The sequence below is a fragment of the Erpetoichthys calabaricus genome, chromosome 1 (assembly GCF_900747795.2).
Source record: "Erpetoichthys calabaricus chromosome 1, fErpCal1.3, whole genome shotgun sequence".
In the NCBI taxonomy this organism is placed as follows: Eukaryota; Metazoa; Chordata; class Cladistia; order Polypteriformes; family Polypteridae; genus Erpetoichthys; species Erpetoichthys calabaricus.
Genome location: NC_041394.2, coordinates 339,132,370 through 339,156,856, shown reverse-complemented (window position 1 = coordinate 339,156,856; position 24,487 = coordinate 339,132,370). Strand labels below are relative to the sequence as shown.

The following is a 24,487-nucleotide window of genomic DNA, read 5'->3' as shown; positions in this document are numbered from 1 at the left end:
CAACATCATGGAAAACTCTATACAGTAGATGTTGGGAAACGAGTCTGGAAGGGGAGCATTTGGAGATAACAATTATAATATATTCGGGGCTCACTTCATGCACCGAGACAGACTTTATGTGCTCTGCAATTGTTTTCTATGCTGTGCAATAAAGTCTTAAATTCTGACTGCCTTTCTGAAGACTCTGCTTGTTTTTTCTAAAGATTTCTCCACAACATCATACAGAAGGGTTCTTAACAGATTTAATACTTGACAGAAGAATGTGGGTGAAAATGAGCCCCCTTAAAATATTCTTTTTATGTTTGGGATTGTGATCAGTCCTTTATCATGGTGAAGCTGCAAGGTTATTTGCCAGTAGTGCAAGGTGATTTAAATGAAATTCATCAGGACAGGGTGGAGACTGTACTGTGGAAGAAAATTTTTAAAAACAGATACTCCCCGCATCACTGGAATGCCCCGATTTGAGAAATAAAACACAGGCAGGAAAAAGCGCCACTCATTATTCTTTATCTAAATCTTGCGAGAGGCAAACGACATATTAGTTAAATGTTGCAAAGGGAAAAAAAGTGTCCTCGGCGCTATATTTATACAATTCATTGATTAGGTCACTACTCACAAAAAGGAATTCATTATATAATCAGAACACTTTAAACATGATTGGTTACACCCAGTTGCTAATGGGACATGACAAACGTTGATACCTTAAATGACCACAATGTAACCCTGTCCACTAGGCTGATTGATAGTCCTGTTAGCTTAGGGGTGTATGTGACTTTTTAAATGTATTATTATTCTTATTTTAAAGACTTGTGAGATTTTGCACGTTCATTCCCATTATTCTCATGGTTTGTCAAACAATGGTCTAATTTGTAATCCAGCTGTTGTACATCAACAGGAAACTTAGTACTTAAGCATTACAATACAACAAAGATCACACCTTAAAATATAACATTTTCTCTTAAGAGTTATATAAAAATAACAAAAATGCATTTATCATAGTAAATAATAAAACAACAGCATCAGACTTTAAGCATAAGCTCAGAAGGATATGAGACAGACACATGCTAGGTGCACACTGGACCAGGGTTCAATTTCAACTCTTACAGTACAGTATTGAAGGATTTTTTGAAATTAACCCATGCCACTTTATAAGCATAAGAACTTTTAATTTGAACACTGAAGGCAAGAAGCTGAAACGGTGATAGACCCATATTTTTGGTCACATTTTGTTACTGGCTTTCCTGAAGCATTCCATCACAACCTTATTTAACAGAAATTGGCATTTAGTGTCATATGACTTTCTTTTATTTCATTTCTGTGGCTATTAAGTTGTTTTGGTCCAGGTATTTGTTAATTATGTCTATGTCCAGTGCTGTGAGAAGCCTGCATATGGTGGAGAGGCAGGTTATCAGACAGAAGGTGTTAGGAAAATTGGATTGAACTGATTTTGGAAGCAGGCAAGTTTTCACCATAGTGAATAAATGTATTACCACATTTTTATAATCACCCAGCATTTTACAGCTGAAGTCAGAAGTTTACTTATGCTTAGGATGAATTATTTAAAACTCACTTTATTACCCCAACAAAGATTTTATACTAAAAAGTATAAAATTTGGCTTATCATTTAAGAGATCTACTTTGTGCAGGGCAAAATTAATTTTTTCCAGCAATGTTCACAGTCCTCAGAGTATTTCACTTTTATTGACTATATCACAGTTCCAGTGGGTCACAAGTTTAAATAAACTTTGTTAAATGAGCCTTTAAACAGTTTGGAAAATTCCAGAAAATTATGTCAAGTCTTTAGGCAATTAGCTTCTGATAGCCAATTAGCCTAACTGGAGTCAACATGTGGATGTATATGTTAAGGCCTGTCATTAAACTTAATGCCTCTTTGCTTGACATAATGGGAAATTCAAAAGAAATCAGCCAACTAATTGTGGACCTCTGGCTAATCCTTGGGAACAACTTCCAAATACCCAATGGTTCCACATTCATCTCTACAAACAATAACACATACAGTAAGTATAAACACCATGGGACCGCACAGCTGCCATACCACTCAGGAAAGAGACACATTCTGTATCCTGGCATTGAAAAATGCAAATCAATCCCAGAACAACAGCAAAGGTCCTTGTGAAGATGCTGGAGGAAACAGGTAGAGAAGTATCTATATCCACAATAAAATGAGTTCTATATTGACATAACCTGAAAGGCTGTTCAGCAAGGAAGAAGCCACTGCTCCAAAACCACCAAAATTAAAAATGCCAGACTGCAGTTTGCAATGGCACATTGGAGAAAAGTCCTCTGGTCTGATGAATCCAAGATCAAACTGTTTGGTCATAATGATCACCATTATGATTGGAGGAAAAGGGGCAAGACTTGCAAGCCAAAGAATGCCATCCCAACTGTCAAGCATTGGGGTGTTTTGCTGCAGGAGAGTCTGGTGCATTTAACAAAATAGATGGCAACATGAGGAAGGAAAATTATGGGAGATATACTGCAGCAACATCTCAAGAGCTCAGCAAGGAAGTTGAAGCTCAGTCACAACTGGGTCTGCCAAATGGAGAAGGAACCCAAGCGCACTTCCAAAGTTGTGGCAAAATGGGTTAAGGACAACAAAGTCAAGGTATTGGAGTGGCCATCACAAGGCCCTGACCTCAATCCGATTGAAAATTTGTGGGGAGAACTGAAAATGTGTGTGCGAGCAAAGAGGCCTAAGAACTTGTCCCTGTTGCACCAGCAATGTCTGGAGGAGCGGGACAAAATTACAGAAACGTATTGAAAGAAGCTTGTGGAAGGCTACCAAGTTATCTTCAAGTTAAACATTAACAATTGTTAAATATTAACAAAGCGTATGTCATATAATGAACCAAACTGAATTATGATATAGTCAATAAAAAGTGTAATATTCTGAGGTCTGTGAACATTATTGAAAAATATTAATTTTGCCCCACACAAGGTAGATGTCTGAAACGATATGGAACAATTTATATAGCTTGTTTATAGTTTGTTAGTATAAAATCTGTGGAAGGTTATGAAGTGCAGTTTTAAAGGATTTACCTTAAGTGTTGGGAAACATCTGACTTCAACTGTAAGTGTTTTACTCTGAAGTTAGGTACAGCATCTGGATCAAGTGCCTTACAAATAGCAGTAGTTTATAATTATTTTTTTTTTTACCATTTCTGCTGTTACCTCAGTCTATTACATCTCTTGCACTTGGGTTATTTCCATTTTCAACTGCTGTTGGTTATCCATGCCGTTTCTTTGTTGTGTTCTGGAGAATCTTCATAAATGTTTTTACATAATTCTTCAGTTTATTTTTGTCAGGTGGTATAGTTAGTTTCAAGTTGATCTCCATACAGTGAGCACCAGCATTTCCTGGTACTTTTTTTTCGCTTCCCTATTCTTATTATGAAATATTCACTAGGAATTGATACTTTTGACATCCAGGTTTGTAAATTGATTTATAGCTGGCATTTTATTATGCAAAGTGAGGGAAGTCCTAAGGATTCTTTTTGCTCTGCTGATGTATTCCTTGATGAGTCTGTCTTAGTATCTTGTGGTTTATGTCTGCTCCTTCCTTAATGTCCAGATTTGTGTGCAGCGTCTGGGTTTTCAAGATTTTAATAACACATTCCAGATCAAGGTTGATATTTGCAGTGGAGATTACTTTTCCATTAGTGAAGACTGCTTTGGCACTTTAATCAAATTTCACATGTCTCCGTAGGATTAATTTGCTTACTTTTCAGGACAGAAGTGAACCTCACTCGAGTTCTGAAGTGTTGTTGTTTTTCTAGAGTGAAGTTCCCACTGCTACTGTTTTTTATTCTGTTAGGTTTCCTGCCAGGGCTCAGCCTAGTACTTGCATTCTTCTCTCTTGTGTGTATTCTAGTGTGGCTCTGAAGATTGCTCCGGTCACAAAATTGTTTGCCACATACTGAACAGCAATAGGACTTCTGTCTCACCAAATTATCTTGTGTGTATTCTAGAGTGTCTGTTAAGACCACTTCTGTTACGGAATTGTTTGTCACATTCCTTACAGCCATATGGCTTCTCTCCAGTGTGAACTCTAGTGTGATCCTGAAGACCCCTCTTATCAGAGAATTTTTTGCCACATTCAGAACAGCAATATGGCTTCTCTCCAGTGTGAATTCTTTTGTGACGCTCCAGATTGCTCTTGTCATAGAATTGCTGGCCACATTCCAAACAGCAATATGGATATTGTCCTGTGTGAATTCTAGCGTGTTTCTGCAGGGTGCTGCTGTCATAGAATTGTTTACCACACTCTGAACAGCAATATGGCTTCTCTCCAGTGTGAATTCTTTTGTGGCACTGAAAACCACTCCAGTGACAAAATTGTTTGCCACATTCCGCACAGCAATACCGCTTTTCTCCTGAGTGAATTTTTGTGTGTTTCTGCAGGGTACCCTTGTCAAAGAACTGCTTACCACATTCTGAACAGCAATATGGCTTCTCCCCTGCGTGCATTCTTTTGTGGCTCTGAAAACTGGTCACAAGTGAGAATTTTTTGCCACATTCTGAACAGCAATATGGCTTCTCCCCTGTGTGCGTTCTTTTGTGGTTCTGAAAATGGGAGGCACGTGAGAACTTTTTACCACATTCTGAACAGCAATGTAGATTTACTCCAGTGTGAATTCTTTTGTGTGTGCGGAGAGAGCTCTTGTGAAGAAATTGTTTGCCACATTCAGAGCAACAGTGAGGTCTGTTTCCTGTATGCAGGGGAAAAAAAAAATAATCAACATCCCTATTATTCACATTAAAAAACAACATTAAATAAATCATAACTGAAATGATAAACAATATTTTGTTAGCATAAATAATTTTAGGTAAATTTGCACTTGTAATATAGAAGGCAAAATGAACAAGTTGAGCAGCTTTCCCAATAAGTGCCACTGGAACCAAGAAGCTGAAACAGTAAACTAAATAGATCATATGTGATAGACCCAACTGAGAAGATTATTGGTCACATTTTGTTAACTACATTACAGAACTGCATCATCATTTTGTCATTGTACTGTTAAATTATTTAAAATTAAATGTTTTTCTTCTTTTATTTGATTAATGTTGAGGAAAAGTGGTAATTTTTTTTACTAGCTACCACTATACTGAAGAGAGTTTTATTTCTGAAACAGACTGCTTCTGAGAAAACACAGATCTTATAACTGGAAACGACATTAATCCAATGAAGAGAAGTTATACATTCCCTTAATACTTGCTGCACCATCCTGAAGACTCTCTCTAGTTCTCTCGGGTGGCTGTCTCATAGGAACTCTGAGGAAACTCTCAGGGGAATCCCTAGGGCACTCTACTCAGGGTCTCTCCTGAAGACACTCTCCAAAAATGACTGATAATCCCTGAAAGAACCTCTTTCTCTGTAGCCAGAATTTTGGTGAGCGGCTGCTTCTTTGAGGAGCTGAAAGCTAAGATTCAAAATTGTCAAGCCAAGCACTTAGCCCAGTCTAGAAGGCCCTGATATGCAGTTATTACTTCAAGAAGGAAACTGAAACATCTAAATTCTTGTGCCAGAAAGAGCAGTGCTATTCCCTATGAAGTTGCTGATGACACCGCAAAGGGCCTAACTAAGGAAAACACTGCACACCAGAGACAAAGGATCACACAGCGAACAGAAAGAGTGCATTTCAACACAAGAAGAATCCCCCCCACTTAAACCTGGAATAGCAACAAAGTAACAACATTGGACATCAGCTTTAATGACCCTGTACATTAAAAAAATATAAAAAGAATAAAAATAAAAACAAAATAACCTCTCTGTGCAACAATAAATTAGAACTCTTAATAGCAAGTAAACAGCCAGCCCCTCTGTGTTATGTTTGCCTGTGTAGTATGTCTGCGCCCTGTCTTATATGTCAACAAATATATACAGTTATATTTCTTTAATCCTTGTGTTCAATTAATAAATTATACTATTCTGTTTCTTAATACGAGTATGTTCAAGTTTCCTTGATACAAGTCTAAAGGCCGGTAACCTGCCTCCGACAACAAGGAATTGTAAGGTAAATAAAGAAGGAGACTTGCCAAATTATTTAATCACTTACAAAGGCAAGATCGATGACTGGCTGAGTTAAATCTCTCCTTCTTCCCACATTATGACTGTCCCTGGATGGGCAAGTTAAAATTAAATTTCCTTTCCTACATTATTATGGTATCCCTGAGTCAGCAAGCAAAATTTCACTTTCCAACAACCAAATCTACTCTATATTGAAATAAACTCTGGAAATGGATCTATGTGCAATCTTGATTTGTCATGCAAAAACAGGGAAAAAAAACTTGTAGGTAGCATCTAAGTGAGACGGCTCCATCTGATCTGTTTACTTTACAGCCACATGAAGGTCTGGCTGGGATTGTTGTATCTGTGCTAAACAGCAAACAATTAGCTAATAAATGGTTGATGTCATCCAGTGTTTGGCTGGGACACTGAAAATCGAATTCTGCTCTTCCGCTTCTTCAGTGTTCTTTATCACTGAGAGGGACTGTAACATCTATTTTTAAATTCCTACAAGTGAGTGTACAAAATTGTGTGATCTGTTCTTCTATGTTGCTTCTTAACTGAATGAGCCGAGATGTTACTATAACAAATACTCAGTATTTAAGATCTTGCCTGAAGAAGGGGCCCAAGTTGCCGAAAAGGTTGTATACTGTAATCTTTTTAGTTAGCTAATAAAAGGTGTCATTTTGCTTGACTTCTCACTACATTCATAATGTCTAACACGGTACAACACCCTAGTACTACAAACTGGATGAATGACAGAGTCTGAGACAGGAAAAACAAAAACAAATATAAATTAGATGTAAATGGTTATCTTACTGCTTGCAAAGAGAATTGCAAAAAAAAAAAAAAAAAAAAAAAAAAAGACATCAGAGCACACTTATTTGATTCTTCTGCTTTTGATTACATTGGAAGCCTTGAACTGTTACAATACCAGGAGAAAATGGAGTTCTGTCACAGATGGTAAAATTGTATGTTTTAAGTTGAGATGTAAAACAAGAATGATATACAGTTTCATAACTATAAGGAAAACTGTTTTTAAATGTGCAAAACTGTGCAATTTAGGTTATAAACACTAAAACAAATTAAAAAATGAATAAAATGTGATGGAATAAACGTTTACTACGGAAAAACTAAAGCAAAAAATAAATAAATAAATAAAAATAAGAAATGGCAAAAAAGTAAAACTTAAAAATAAAATCCAAAAAAAAAAAATTTTCCTACATATACAGACAAACATATTATATATATATATATATATATATATATATATATATATATATATATATATATATATATATATACACACACACACACACAGTCATATGAAAAAGTTTGGAAACCCCTCTCAGTCTGCATAATAATTTACTCTTCTTTCAACAAAAAAAAGATAACAGTGGTATGCCTTTCATTTCCTAGGAACATCTGAGTACTGGGGTGTTTTCCGAACAAAAATTTTTAGTGAAGCAATATTTAGTTGTATGAAATTAAATCAAATGTGAAAAACTGGCTGTGCAAAAATTTGGGTCCCTTGTAATGTTGCCGATTTGAATGCCTGTCACTGCTCAATGCTGATTACTTACAACACCAAATTGGTTGGATTAGCTCATTAAGCCTTGAACTTCATAGACAGGTGTGTCCAATCATGAGATATAAAGGTATTTAAGGTGGTCAATTACAAGTTGTGCTTCCCTTTGACTCTCCTCTGAAGAGTGACAGCATGGGATCCTCAAAGCAACTCTCCAAAGCTCTGAAAACAAAGATTGTTCAGTCTCATGGTTTAGGGGAAGGCTACAAAAAGCTATCTCAGAGGTTTAAACTGTCAGTTTCAACTGTAAGGAATGGAATCAGGAAATGGAAGGTCACAGGCACAGTTCCTGTTAAACCCAGTAGGTCTGGCAGGCCAAGAAAAATACAGGAGTGGCATATGCGCAGGATTGTGAGAATGGTTACAGACAACCCACAGATCACCTGCAAAGACCTGCAAGAACATCTTGCTGCAGATGGTGCATCTGTACATCGTTCTACAATTCAGCACAACTTGCACAAAGAACATCTGTATGGCAGGGTGATGAGAAAGAAGCCCTTTCTGCACTCACGCCACAAACAGAGTCGCTTGTTGTAGTCCTTGTTAAAGTCGAGGGTCGGACGAATTCAACACAATATCAACAAATTCTTCAGGATAATGTTCAAGTTTCAGTCACAAAGTTGAAGTTACGCAGGGGATCTTTATTCCAACAAGACAATGACCCAAAGCATAGTTCAAAATCTACAAAAGGTATTCATGCAGAGGGAGAAGTACAATGTTCTGGAATGGCCGTCACAGTCCCCTGACTTGAATATCATCAAAAATCTATGGGATGATTTGAAGCAGGCTCTCCATGCTTGGCAGCCTTCAAATTTAACTGGAGAGATTTTGTTTATGAAGAATGGTCAAAAATACCTCCATCCAGAATCCAGACACTAGTCAAAGGCTATAGGAGGCGTCTAGAGGATGTTATATTTGCAAAAGGAGGCTCAGCTAAGTATTGATGTCATATCTCTGTTGGGGTGCCCAAATTTATGCACCTGTCTAATTTTGTTATGATGCATATTGCATATTTTCTGTTAATCCAATAAACTTAATGTCACTGCTGAAATACCACTGTTTCCATAAGGCACGTCATATATTAAAAGGAAGTTGCTATTTGAAAGCTCAGCCAACGATAAACAAAAATCCAAAGAATTAAGAGAGGTTCCCAAACTTTTTCATGACTTTGTATGTATGTATGTATGTATGTATATTAAAAATCCAACGTCTGTCTGTTTTTCACAAGGGAACTATTTAACGGATTTAGATTAGGTTTTTTTCTGTAATTTGCCAAAACATTCCAGTTGATTTTGCGAATTCTCTCATCATGCTAAGTATCATAGTTCGTGTGCAGCAGCGATTTATTCACGCTAATCAGAGACAGACTGTGGGCCAAGGGGAAGCGTGATGTCAGGGGTGGGGCCCTTCTCATTCACATGCTAGCCTCCGTTCAAGTCAGTCTACCTCTCGCCAGGTTTTGGAGGGTATCTTGCCTCCACTTATTTAGTGATACCGGTTTGTTTATTGATTTTTAAAGTCTGTCCTGTTTCATTACTACGTAGGTGGAGCTGCTGGGGACAGCTAGTTATTAATAAGAGTCTTTTCCGGGCTACATCTGCAGTGCCGTTTTCACCAGATGCAGAGAGTATCTTCAACAGACTTATTTGGAATTATTTATGGAAAGTTCTACAAACGATGGAGTTTGGTGACCCTTTCATTTTTATGAATAACACTAAAATACCTGGAGCCATCAGCATCTTTTGTTTTGTAAATGTATTGATCAGCACAAGCAACAAGCAGCTGGTAAAAAGTTCTCCCAACTCGGGTAAAAAGTTCTCCCAACTCAAGACAAGGCTCCTTGCCTGCATGTGAAGTGCCTGGAGTTGTATAGGGTAAACAATACCGTATATTGTTAATTGGAACACATGCATTTCATGTGTGTCCTGTGTCTACAAAGATTTGGGTAAGAGTATGATGAAAGGAAATGTGAGACAAGAAATGCTGAACACATACTTAAAGCAGAAACTTTTTCCATGTTATACTAATAATGACGTGAAGTGTATAATGTGTGAAGACATTAGTCCAAATATCAAACGTGTACTTCTATTCAAGAATATAACCAAACTGTAAAAAAATCATTCAATTTACATGTTGCTGTCAATGACTTACAAACCCAAGCTCAAATGTCAATCGACAGAAAACCAATACGTATACCTGGATGGTGCAAAGGTATGAGCTGCTGCCTTATAACTGAAAGGTTGCAGATTCGAGTTCTGGTGCTTTGTGTTTTGATTAGTGAGCTGGTATTATTATTATTACTATAACATACATTTGATTTGAGTCTGTAAAATCCTGTAAAGGAAATTAAGGTGGGCTGGGATTATGAGTTTTTTCATAGGCTTCAGGGATTCTAGTGTTAACATATAAAGCCTTAAATGGCCAAGGTCCTGCCTACGTATCTGAATGTATCATTACTTAAAAACCAGAGTGCACATTAACATCTCAAGATGCTAGCCTGCTTAAATTACAATGATTAATAAAATAACAATAGTAGGTCAAGCTTTTAGTTACAGGCTGTGGAATGATCAGTCTGCTACTATAACAAGTGCCCTTTCACTCTTATCTTTTAATCCCGGCTGTAGACTCATGGCTTTAGTCTAGCATACCCTGACTACAGCTGCTGATTAACTGTGCATACTGCATTTCTGTCTATTAGTCATTTACGCAAAAATATAAACAATACAATATTTCTAAACATGTTACTAACCCTCCTCTGTTCTATTTCTGCTTTTCTTCTCAGTATCCTCATGTGGCTCTGCTGCTAAGTGGCTCTCCTGTTCATGGAAAAGTCATTATAAGACCTGTGTGTGTTTGTGTGTGTGTGTGTGTGTGTGTGTGTATGTATGGAGCAGTCCACTCTACTCACGCTAAACCACAGCCACTAGATGGCACTTGCAAGCATCTCATTTCTCACTATGAAAGACCTGTGTACAGCAAATTCCTCCACACAACGATGTCATGCTAATGAAGAGACACAATTCTGAAAAGAAGCAAACATTGCGGCTCAACAACATCCAAGTGAAACACCTCAGCAAAGGAGGGCAAAGCTTAAAGTTTTCACTAAAAGCATTGTCTTTCTGAAGGTACCTTCTGAATACAAAGATTAATAGGACTCATATGCCAGCGATACAGCCAAGATATGTTATTGCCAGTGTCTTCTTATGAAAGCCTGTGGGGCAGCAAACACAGGTAGGTCCATGTCCTCTGCCCTGGGTAATTCTTAAGAGTTCACAGACACCTCTCCAAGTTTACAAATACAGTAAAACTGCTAGGGAGAGTTTGGGTTGTTTTTTGTCCTGAAGACCACATGCAGCTAATCTTAGTTAAATGAGCATTGGAAAGATTCTCCCATCAGATTGGACAGCCCAGCACAGTCTCCATTATGGAATGTCGAGGAGGGGACAGGTGGCTAGTTGGCCAAAGTCTCCAGTACTCAGACTATGCCGGACTTTTCTTTGACTTCCACTTTTACAATCTTACTCTCCTTTGTTGTCAACTGACCATAGCTCATCAATTAATTAATGGACAGATGTTTTTCATCTCTATTTACATTATTCAGGGCCTACTTTATTTTCTGTATGCTGCAATAATACAGATTTGGTAAATGTACTAAATCTATACTTTGTAACTAGTATAATCTATTCTTGTATTTTACCTGAGAAATCTATACTAATTAATAAAAGGCAAAGCCCTCACCGACTCACTGACTGACTGACTCACTCACTCACTCATCACTAATTCTCCAACTTCCCGTGTAGGTGGAAGGCTGAAATTTGGCAGGCTCATTCCTTACAGCTTACTTACAAAAGTTAGTCATGTTTCATTTCGAAATTCTACGCATAATGGTCATAACTGGAACCTGTTTTTTGTCCATATACTCTAATGGAGGAGGCGGAGTCACGTATTGCGTCATCACGCCTCCTACGTAATCACATGAACTAAAAACAAGGAAGAGATTTACAGCACGAGTCAAACGCGGGTACGAAGGTAAATGACGTTAATTTTTGAGTGTCTTTTAATACTGTGTAAGCATACATATTAACACATGTGCAATTAAACGTGTGCATTTACGGGGTGATTTCTCAGGCTTAAAAGCTTGCCTTTTATCAAACGCGTGGAACAAAGGTAAATGACGTTGTTGAGTGTCTTTTTATACTGTGTGAGCATACATTTTAACACGTGCAATTAAACGTGTGCATTTACGGGGTGATTTCTCAGGCTTAAAAGCTCGCCTTTTATCAAACGCGGGAACAAAGGTAAATGACGTTGTTGAGTGTCTTTTAATACTGTGTAAGCATACATTTTAACACGTGCAATTAAACGTGTGCATTTACGGGGTGATTTCTCAGGCTTAAAAGCTCGCCTTTTATTAAAAAGGTAAATGCAAACTGTTTTCATTCTGAAGGGCACAAACCACGATGGATTTCAGACGTTAAACGCGCAAAAATGTCGGTACACCAGATAAATAAGCGCAACATATCAGTTGTATTGTATGCTTACAATACATATAGAAATGTATTAATCATTAACTAATATTATGGGATGGTGTTTTTCGACTCGCGCCTTGATTTAAACGATTGCATTTCTTGGTGGGTTTGCGTAGCTTATTGTCAATATCTTTACACCTCTTTTTAAGACTTAATTTAAAAAGGTTTTCTTTTCTTCTTAATTAAAATTTAAAAGCAATACTTCACCGCTGCGAAGCCCCTCTAGCGCTGACGTCCGAGGTTCGATTACCGTAAGCGAGTGCAGTGAGTGTGTACGCCTGATGAGCCAAGAATAAAGGGGAAAGACGTGTCGCGTACTCTTTGCATTATTTGACAGTAAACTATTTTCAACCATTCTATGATCTGCTTCTCACAACTGAAGGCACCGTGGCTGATGTTTCCTCACTTGCTGGCCAACCATAAGCGTTACCTGGTAGGTAACCAGCCACTCACTTCACTCCCTTACGGGAATCGAACCTCGGACGTCAGCACTACAGGCGAAGCCCCTAAAATTGCGCCACGGCGTGTGGTTCGTTTATTTGACAACATGTAGATCGGGGTAATTACATTCACGGCATTCGTAGTCTGATTCACAATCTGATTGTATGGGTGGTTACCTACCAGGTAACGCTTATAGTTGGCCAGCAAGTCAGCTCGAAGTGATCACTCAAGTGAAGGCAGCTTCACAAAAAAACAGATCCTTAACAAACTGTTATTAGTATATTTTCCTTCAATTTAAAAAGGTTTTCTTTTCTTCTTAATAAAAATTTAAAAGCGGTACTTCGCCGGTGCGAAGCGCGTGGATTTGACCGACTGACACATACAGACATATTCATGAGTGCAGGTAAACCTAAAGTTTAAAATAAGTTCATAGACCTACAAAAGGTTGCCATTGATTTGAGGCAAGATTGCTTCTCTCCTGTACAACTATACGTTGCATTCTCAAGAGTGTGCTTCCACGGCTTCGGATATATGTATGTATGTCTGTATATATATATATATATATATGTAAGCTTATAAGTACTGTCTTACTTCTCTTTAAGAAAGGAAGATGTAATGATACTTGATTTAAACGATTCCATGTCTTGCTGGGTTTGCGTAGCTTATTGTCAATATCTTTACACCTTTTTTTAAGACTTATTGACTGAAACGGGCTTTCACGAAAAAAGTTAGGGCTTTGCTACAGGATACACCCTCCACAAGTTAAGCAAGTAAAAATAAAATATATATTTCTGTTTTATTTAAACCTTTTAAGTTCGTATGCATATCCCCATTTGGCTGTTTTACTTTTTTTTTTTCTTTCTTCAGTAATATTTAATCTCCTTAAAGAAAAAGAACATATGCATTTTACTTTTTTTGTATCTCTTTAGTAATATTTTAGTGTAAAAGGATAACCAGTATTTAAACCTTTTATGTTACTTTACAAATTTATTTTACACAATGTTGAAAAATTAATAAGAAAACTACATATTTTGGCAGCTGCTGCTTTAATTTTCAATGAAATGTAAAAAGCTCTCCAAGAGAAAACCTCAATGAAGAAGAAACAGTTTGCACTATCTAAAAATGAGAAACCCTCATTTATAAAGGTTTGCTGCAGATGACTTAACTGAAAATAAATGAATAGTTCCTATGTGTATAATACATATTTATCTATTTTACTTATGCCTTTATTCCAGCAACCTGCAACATCTGAGGTACAATTTGTTACATTACTTTTGTTTTTTGCAGCACAGGCAGGTGAAGTGACTTCCTCAGGGTCACACAGTGGTGTCAGTACCAGGATTTGAACTGACAAGCTCCGGGATTACTGAAATATTACTGAAGAAAGAAAAAAAACGAAAACGGGCAAATAGGGCTATGCATACAAATGTCCATCCATCCATTATCCAACCCGCTATATCCTAAATACAGGAGCCAATAAGAAGATATGTATATATACAGTATATATATGTGAATGTATGTATGTATGTATACATGTATGTCTATATATATATATATATATATATATATGTAGATATGTAAATTTGTATATATATATATATATATATGTATATGTAGATATATATATATGTATATGTAGATATGTATATATATGTATATATGTTTATGTATATATATGGTTACATAACCTCTTTAACACACTACTTCTCCGCTACGAAGCGCGGGTATTTTGCTAGTTGTTCATAATAGTCTGTGCTTACCCTCAGTGAAGAGCACTTTAGAAAAATAAGGTAATTCTAATGTATTTTATTATAATGCAAGGGGGTAAAAAGTAGGCAGCAGGTTAAAGAAAAGCAGAGAAGGAATACATATCTTCAGAGACATTAAATTTGCACTACTTGTAACATTCTGGGCATTGACTGTATACTTTGTGCACTGTATTATATTTTGCACAATAAATGAAGGAATTGCACCGTATTAAACTTTCAAAACCAAACAATTTATTTTAGAAGTTAACATTTTCAACTTGTGTCTTTCTCATGAGCAAAAAAGAGTCAAAGAAAGAGCGTTTATGTTGCCACACCAGTGAGAATGCACGAGACACTTACTGGCAAGCAGTTGTGTGAGAGAAACAGTGTATCCAGTCACCACCTTAGTGATGAAGGTTTTGAATTGTCACATCTACTGTATACTCTTCATATTGCATAAAACATATTTGCAAAGTAAGTAAGGAGGAAATTAAAGTACTACTAAAAAAATGGACATTTACATTCCAATCTTATGAGTACTTTCTTAATAAGCTGCTCAGATACCAGTGATTGCACAGGGTCTTGAAGTGGATGAACACTGCCCTGTTTGAGCTGTGGAGCACAGGCAGAAGAAATCGTATGTTGTTTAATACAACTGTATGTGGTTTGTAACTAATCACTAAGAGAATGAAGAATCCAACACAGGGGGAAGTACCTGCATCAAATAACATGATATAACATGACCTGCTGTGAATGGAAGTTAATTTAATACAGGCAATGCTATTGTGTGCAACTTGTGGTTTTCCAAAAAAGGGATTAAATCAACCATATTGATAAACTTCAAAATGTATGTTTGTAGTTAAGGATTTCCTTCCCCGTAATGGCACTCTGAGCTACATCATTTCTATGAAAATGTACTATATAAATAAATGTTGTTGTTGAATGGTGCCTTGGCCTGAGATTGAGCTTTTTCATGGTCCTGCTTTGGATAAACAAGCTTTGAAAATGGAAGATTTTCTTCCCTGAATGTGCAAATCATCTGAGACTAGAATGCAGGTGGGATACGGGCAGAAGCTCCACAAGATAAACCTCAGCACCAGTCAGGTGGTGTCCCACAGTGTTCTCTAAAAATATGTGCTGGCACTAGCATACTCTGTCCATTTTTAAATTTTATTTATTTAAAAACTAGCTGTCCCCCACGGCTCCGCCTGCATAGTACTAAAATAGAACAACCTTTAAAAATCAATAAACAAAGAGGTATCGCTAGTGAAGCAGAGGAAAGTTACGCTCCAAAACGTGGTGAGAGGTAGACCGACTCAAAGAGATGCTGGCGCGTAAGTGAGGAGGGCCAAGCCCGGCTGCCTATTCCTGACAACATGCTTCCCCCTCCCCTCTGTCTCAGATTAGTGTGAATATATCACTCCTGCAAGCAAACTATAATACTTAGTGCAATGAGAGAAGTTGCAAAATTAACTGGAATGTTCAAGCAAATTATAGGAAAAATCCTGATCTAAATCCATTAAGTAGTTCTCTCGTGAAAAGCGGAGACAGACAGACATTGGATTTTATATAGAGATTTTTGATTGATACCAACTAAGAAGAGAGATGAGTAGCTGTTAAAAGGTCCATTTCCTTTTTATAAACAGAAAGACTGCTTAAGCTGTTCATTTAGCTGAGGGCAGTTACAACATGCGGTTTGTATTTTCCTACGTAATACAGCTGCTGGGAGGTGTGAAGCTATAGAAATTACAGGGGGCTCTAAAATATAAACATGTAATTTAGTATACAATTAAAATTACAATTTATAAAGTTGAGTTGGCATCTGTTTGTATACATGTATGGATTGAGTTCAGTTTTGACAGCCTAAATGACATGATTAATGCAGATGCTTTAAAAACAGTCTGGACTATATCATCACCTGAATCAGGGCTTGAAGTAACGCCATTATACACCAGTGATTTTCAGTTTTTCACAGCAGCATACTGGCAGTTCTTACTCTGACCTTAATGGGGAACCAGACCCCCCCCCCCCTGTTCTCCAATCTAAAATATGTAAAATATCTCATCTAATTTGAAACTTCAAGGAATCCAATCCAGCTCTCTGATCTAATGTAAAGAACATCTCTCTTTATGACAGAAACACCAATAGGCAACGCTAAAATCTCTCGTCTAACGTACGTATCTCATCATGATCAAAACTTCTCGGGCCCCAACTCCTCAACCATCCAATCGAATGTACATATTTGTCAGGGGGACTACTTAGTTTAGAACTCAAGGAAAAATTTGCAACAAATCTGGTGGAAAAACAAGACGCAGACAACAACAGAGACTGCTGGCACCTATTTGCTTCCTCTTCAGGCATTAGCTTAAATACAACACATTTTCTTTCCTTTATCAATCAAGGATTTCACCTAGCATTTTGTTTTGGCCAGGGAGAGATAGAGGGCATGGAATGGGGATGGCATCTTGCCTATAGACGTTGTTTGAACTTACATTACCTGTACGGAATACCAATCCAATTTGCATAGTGCGGATAATATGAGTGGATTCATCTTTATTTTTTTATTTTTATTTTTGGTGCCTTTTAGTGGTTTTTAGAACCAAGGAATTCATTTATGTAGTTTGCTTTTTACTGGAAGGCTTTATTAAAAATATTTACTTTTAAGTTATTTTTCAATACCTTTTTGCATTGGGAACCGGTGTCACTATTTTCTAGATTTTGTGTAATTTGTTATTTAGGCAACATTTCCCACAATTCACTTAACACTATTGTTACTTCTTTGATGATCATTTCTTTGATTTTTCTGGCTCAAAAAGACCTTTCTTTCTGACTTTTGACTGCAATTTTGACTTCAATCCTATCTTTCATTGAAACAAAAAAGGTGGTGTTGCCAGGTCCATGTTTTCTGGTGGGTTATTAGGGAAAGGGCTGAATCAAGTGCAGCAGGTGGTAGAGTGAAGCAGTCAGCATTACAGGACATTCTATTACATCACCAAGGTAGTATTTTGTTTTATAAATCATAGTTGTTTTTAGGAATGAGAACAATAAGAGGAGTCTAACAGTGGGCCACTTGAATGACACTAACCCAGGGGTCTGCAACCTTCACTATCAAAAGAGCCATTTTGCCCCCTCTTCCTCCAAAGAAAAATAGTCTGGAGCCGCAAAACATAACACAGCTTATAAACTTTTAAAAGTTTTAATCTTTTTTTAGATTTTACATGTTACAACCACTGTATACAACAAACAGAAGTGCAGTGTGCATGTGTAGGCCTACTTTGAAATAAATTAAACTGAACTATGCAGGCCTATTTGAGTCCTTCCTATACCTGTGTAAAATTAAAATAAAAACTAGCCCACTTTAATATAAATAAAACATTTAGCTGTAGCTTAGCAGCTTTAAAAAAGTAAACATAAAATTCCATTTCAGTGTGCTCTCATCCTCTTCAGGTTTCCCTCTCAGCCAGCAATCAACTGAAGCACCTGAACATACAAAAAAACCTACATCAGCTCCGGGTCTGAAAGTTATTTTTTTCTGAAAAATAATAGCCTATTAAATGCTATTGTTCTCACCTGTTTAATTTGACTTCTGTTTCTGAAGTTTCGCTACAGATCATCTCCATGTCGGGGCTGTACGATGTGACTTTGACCTTCACACAGGACTGCAGGCTCTCATGTGTGAGACGGGAGCGATATTTGGACTTTATGAAGTTCATGCTTGAGAAAACTTGCTCACATAAGTATGTTGAGCCAAAGATGGACAGGACTCCAAATGCATATTTTTTCATGTTCATATACGTGTCGGGAATGGCACTCCATGTGTCGAAAACAAGTTTGTCGGGTTTGGGGAGGTTTTCAATATCACTCCATTTGTGCTGTTTAGCGAGAGTAGCCTTCTGACGGGCGACTTCTTCAAGATCCGCTGTCAGGCATTTGAACTTGGACACCCATAAATCTTTATCCGCTATGTCGGCCAGTTCAATTTCTAGATCGGGCTTACTTACTCCTGTGAATGCGGATGTGTTCAGCAGGGATGGGTCGATGTCCAGGGGTGTGACAGGGAAGGAGAGGGTGTTTTTTTCCTTTCTGAACTCACTGAATCTTTCTCTAAATACAGCTTGCATTGCAATAATTGTACGGTGGAAATAATCACAATTTATGTGATTGTTCGCTTCTTTGAACTCTCTCAGGGAGGGGAAGTGAGAGAGCGTACCTTTCTGTACATCTCTGGCAAACACTGTCATCTTGCGCTCAAACGCCAAAACATCCTCCAGCATCTGCAGGGCCATGCTTCCCTTTCCTTGGAGATTATTATTCAGCGTGTTTAAGTGACTTGTCATATCCACCATGAAGTGCAACTTTACCAGCCAGTCGAGGTCCCCCAGTTCAGGATAGCTGAGGCCTTTGCTTTCCAAGAAGGTTCTCACATGCTCCAGACAGGTAGCGAAGCGTTTCAGCACCTCTCCCCTGGACAGCCACCGGACTCTGTTGTGCAGCAGGAGATCCCAATATGCGCTGTCGACTTCTTCTAACAGTGAACAGAACTGTCGGTGGTTTAACCCGTTTGCAATTATTTTGTTCACTATCTTGATAACGAGGTTCATCACTTCCACACATTCAGGGGGGAATGTTTGAGCACACAGTGCTTCTTGGTGGAGGATGCAGTGAAACGTCATCAGCTCTCGATCCAGTGACTTTTGAAGTAAATTCACAAAGCCCTTCTGTGCTCCTCTCATGCTGGGTACCCCACCAGTAGACACTGACACCAGGTGAGTGGTGTTTATTCCTTTGGCTTTTAGACAACCCACAACAGCCTCACAAATGTCCTGTCCCTGCGTTTGGCCCTTTAGCGGTATGAGTTCAATCAGTTCTTCTTGTGGCCCATCAGAGTTCACATATCTGCATAACAGTGCTGTCTGCTTAATATCATTTACATCACTTGACTCATCACAGGTAATTGAAAATGCTTGAGCTGAATTGATGTCATCAATTTGCTTATTGGTGATGTTTGTTGCCATTTTAATGGTCCTGTCCTTGACGGTCTTTGCAGAGAGAGGCATTTCTCTAATTTTCTGAACAATTTCCCGTTTGTTTTTAAAGTCGGAGAATAGATGCTCTGATATTTTTATGAACGATTCTTTCATGTATTCTCCGTCTGTGAACGGCTTACCCCTCCTTACGATCTCTTGAGCTGCCACAAAACTAGCAGTTGTAGTTGACTGTGGAGAAGTGATCCACTTTTTGGAAGTATGTTTGCTCTGTTCAGCTTTCCGTTGCAGTTCCGAAATTGCTCTCTTTCGCTCATCTTCACTTGGGTATTTTTCAGTGAATGCCGAGTGCTTGTTTCGAAAATGTCTTTCAACGTTATATTTTTTGTTGTGCGATAATTTATCGCCACATATTAAGCACACCGGTAAGCCAGCGTCATTGGCGGTGAAGGCAAATGCTTCTGTCCACGCAGAATTAAACTCTCGATTTTCTTCTGAGATTTTTCTTTTTTGTGATTTATTCATGGTTAGTGCAGGGGTCGCACACTCCAGAAGCCGCCTGCAGGTAAAGGCGAGGGCTATAGACGTAGATGTGACACATATTTTAGTTGACAAATTATAAATAAATAAAAATAAAATGTTAAAGTGTATAACAGTAGTCCTAGTAAATAAACACACATATACAGTGGGGTAAAAAAGTATTTAGTCAGCCACCAATTGTGCAAGTTCTCCCTCTTAAAAAGATGAGAGAGGCCTGTAATTTTCATCATATGTATACCTCAACTATGAGCGACAAAATGAGAAAAAAAATCCAGAAGATCACATTGTCTGATTTTTAAAGAATTTATTTGCAAATTATGGTGGAAAATAAGTATTTGGTCACCTACAGACAAGCAAGATTTCTGGCTCTCACAGACCTGTAACTTCTTCTGTCCTCCACTCGTTACCCTGTATTAATGGCACCTGTTTGAACTTGTTATCAATATAAAAGACACCTGTCCACAACCTCAAACAGTCACACTCCAAACTCCACTATGGCCAAGACCAAAGAGCTGTCAAAGGACACCAGAAACAAAACTGTAGACCTGCACCAGGCTGGGAAGACTGAATTTGCAATAGGTAAGCAGCTTGGTGTGAAGAAATCAACTGTGGGAGCAATTATTAGAAAATGGAAGACATACAAGACCACTGATAATCTCCCTCAATCTGGGGCTCCATGCAAGATCTCTCCCCGTGGGGTCAAAATGATCACAAGAACAGTGAGCAAAAATCCCAGAACCACACGGGGGGGACCTAGTGAATAACCTGCAGAGAGCTGGGACCAAAGTAACAAAGGCTACCATCAGTAACACACTACGCCGCCAGGGACTCAAATCCTGCAGTGCCAGACGTGTCCCCCTGCTTAAGCCAGTACATGTGCAGGCCCGTCTGAAGTTTGCTAGAGAGCATTTGGATGATCCAGAAGAGGATTGGGAGAATGTCATATGGTCAGATGAAAAAACTCTACTCGTCGTGTTTGGAGGAGAAAGAATGCTGAGTTGCATCCAAAGAACACCATACCTACTGTAAAGCAGGGGGGTGGAAACATCATGCTTTGGGGCTGTTTTTCTGCAAAGGGACCAGGACGACTGATCCATGTAAAGGAAAGAATGAATGGGGCCATGTATCTTCAGATTTTGAGTGAAAACCTCCTTCCATCAGCAAGGGCATTGAAGATGAAACGTGGCTGGGTCTTTCAGCATGACAATGATCCCAAACACACCGCCCAGATCTCAACCCCATAGAAAATCTTTGGAGGGAGTTGAAAGTCCGTGTTCCCCAGCGACAGCCCCAAAACATCACTGCTCTAGAGGAGATCTGCATGGAGGAATGGGCCAAAATACCAGCAACAGTGTGTGAAAACCTTGTGAAGACATACAAAAAACGTTTGACCTCTGTCATTGCCAACAAAGGGTATATAACAAAGTATTGAGATGAACTTTTGTTATTGACCAAATACTTTTTTCCACCATAATTTGTAAATAAATTCTTCAAAAATCAGACAATGTGATTTTCTGGATTTTTTTTTTCTCATTTTGTCTCTCATAGTTGAGGTAAACCTATGATGAAAATTACAGGCCTCTCTCATCTTTTTAAGTGGAAGAACTTGCACAATTGGTGGCTGACTAAATAATTTTTTGCCCCACTGTATGTATGTATATATATTATATATATATATATATATATATATACACAAATTAAATTAAGAAATTACCATTATTCATTTTCATGGTTTTTTTTTTTTTGTCAAGGCCAAAGGGAGCCACTACAAGGAGGCTGAAGAGCCGCGGGTTGCCGACTCCTGCACTAACCTGTTATCATTTTGCTTTTTATTTCACTAATTTATTCTATGAAGGACATTTATGCAAGAAGTATGAAGAGTCAAATCATGCATTGCTGGATTGAGTTTCAAAGTCCCAGATTTCAGCCAATGCTTCATAATAACCCCTTATACATGTAGACGTGAGACAGACAGAGAAAGAACGAACCACAGGAAAGCGTGGAATTGAAGGAAATGTTGAGACTGTCCACAAGAAAGTTAGACAGTGTGCTTCAAGATGGTAGTTTCTCAAATCTTTATATATAATACGCTACCATGGCTGTTCGTTTGTCTGTCCAGGATTTTAAATCAGCTGTAGCTTGCAAACCGTTTGACCTATTGACCTGAAGTTTGGTACACATATATTACGTGATGTCTACTATCCGTTTTCGGGGTGATGATTGACCTCCAAGGTTATTCCTCTTTATATTTTTATTTTATTGTAAAATCAACTCTCAGCAGCGGCCAGCAGGGTGGCCGTGCGGCGATGCCTACTGTTCTCATCCCTACCATCTTCACCATCACTTCCCATACCTTTTCATATCTTAAATCATTCTCGAGGAAGATTGTAGACTTAAATGCCAGCTTAAGTGAAAAATGAAGAAAACGTACTAAGTAATTGCAACACAAACGCTGACTTAACCAGTTTTACCGTGAAAGAAGAGAAGAAGCGGCCCACTAGGGTGCAGAAAAGAAGAGCTGCTCACAAAGCAGCAAACACGTCAACCTCTGAGCAAACGAACGCTAAACATACAGAGAAAGAGGATGAAAACTAGGAATGCTTAAGTCAAGTGTATTCACTGCACATTATCGCACCATTACTGGTATCAAAATAATTGTGTATTGATTTAGTATCTAGTGAGGATGTGGTTATGCACATGGGTAGCATGTAATCAAGTGAAAAGTTATAGGTATGCATTTAATCCGGCATGTACTGAGGGGTAAATTTATAGTGCTCAATCCTGAAATCTACAGGGACTCGCTTTGGGGACAGAAAAAGCGGATGGATGTTATTTACTTAACAAAACGTTGAAAGACTAAGCATATTTTTTATTAATTGAGAATGTGTTGGCAGACACATTTAAATGAAAATAAGCTTTATGGGAGTCTGTGCGCTACTGTACCCAATGCTAGAACAGGCAAACAATAGGCTTAAAATAAGGATTATCCTCGCATTCATCATACAAGTACCATGGCAACACATTTATATTAGAATGTATAAATTGTTTTGTACATTTAGTTACTGAAATTGTTTTAAACTGAAAATAAAAATAAACAAATATTGAAACTAAACATATTTATGATCCTTTGTACATTCAAAACCAAACATTATAAAAAATATTCTAACAATTATTTGCTTTCAACTTTTTTTTTTTTTTTACTGCCAATTGACTGCACTAGGTATGTATCATTTACTGATCCTTCTGAGCTGAAAGAGCTTAAACTGAATGATTATCTGAGAACAAGACTACGATGAGTTCACTCGTGATTCTACATTGGAATGTCTTAATTATGCATCTTAAGCAGGCTTTGTGTGGTGAAACAAGTCAATGTCATATGAATTATTACCATGTCAAAATAAATAAATATAAAGAGACTACTGAAATTGTGTGACGTTTTCATGCAACATTCATTTTTTTTAAAGCATGCATATCATATAGTATACATCTATATACATTTTTTTCAATTCAATGATACTCTCATGTCAATACAACCAATTTAATGCGCATAAGACAAACAAGTACCTTTTATACATCTGTTCCACTAATAACAGTAGTAGTTCAGTTTTGTGCTAGCAGTCGACAAACACGTGGCGCAGTGGTAGGACTGCTGCCTTGCAATAAGGAGATCATGGGTTCGCTATCTGGGTCCTCCCTGTGTTGAAAGCGCATTGAGTAGTGAGAAAACTGCTATATAAATGTAAAGAACTGGTGTTATTAAATAAACCCTACATAATGGTGCACACTTAGAAATTGTAAAACTGCATAAATATTCAACTGTCAGCACAATCATGAGTGGTAATAATGCAATGTTGTATACGTTCCACGTATTAACTTAGATACTGGCGATTCTTTAGCAAGTGGATTACCATTCATCTGGCAAAGACCACAATTTCCAATAGTTTTAGTATTTGATATGATAAGTAAATCTAAGGGTCAGAGTTTTGACTGTGTTGGAATATACCCGAGGACTGACAGTGAGCTATCAAAAGGGGAGATTTTGGGCACAGTAGTGTGCTTGTGTGTAAGAGGGGAAAAAAAAACATATATAATTTAATTTATTACTTACTCAGTGTAGTTCATGAATCATGCATTTCTTAGTGTTTGCATAAATTAAAGTGAATGCCTGTGCTGGCAAGGGTAAACTTTTTTCACGTTGTCATTATGGGGTGTTGTGTGTAGAATTCTGAGGAAAAAAAATGAATTTAATCCATTTGGAATAAGGCTTTAACATAACAAAATATGGAAAAAGTGATACGCTGTGAATACTTTCCAGATGCACTGTATATATTATATATATATATATATATATATATATATATATATATATATATATATATTATATATATATATATATATATATATATATATATATATATATATATATATATATATACACACATACACACACACAGTCATGGCCGAAATTATTGGCACCCCTGGAATTTTCCTTGAAAATGCACCATTTCTCCCAGAAAATTGTTGCAATTACAAATGTTTTGGTATACACGTTTATTTCCTTTATGTGCATTGGAACAACACAAAAACACAGAGGAAAAAAAAAACAAATCTGATATAATTTCACACAA

The 24,487-nt window shown here is 37.6% G+C and overlaps 1 protein-coding gene across 1 annotated transcript in view; it reads right to left on the bottom strand.

Annotated features, from left to right (window-relative positions):
* Positions 1-488: 488 nt before the first annotated feature.
* The window catches only part of LOC114667922 (zinc finger protein 436-like), an 84,573-nt gene continuing 60,574 nt past the window's right edge, over positions 489-24,487 (bottom strand). The window contains exon 7 of the mRNA XM_051933754.1: positions 489-4,730. Coding sequence (XP_051789714.1) covers positions 3,970-4,730 — 761 coding nt within the window. The 3' untranslated portion in view covers positions 489-3,969. The remainder of the gene's footprint in view (positions 4,731-24,487) is intronic.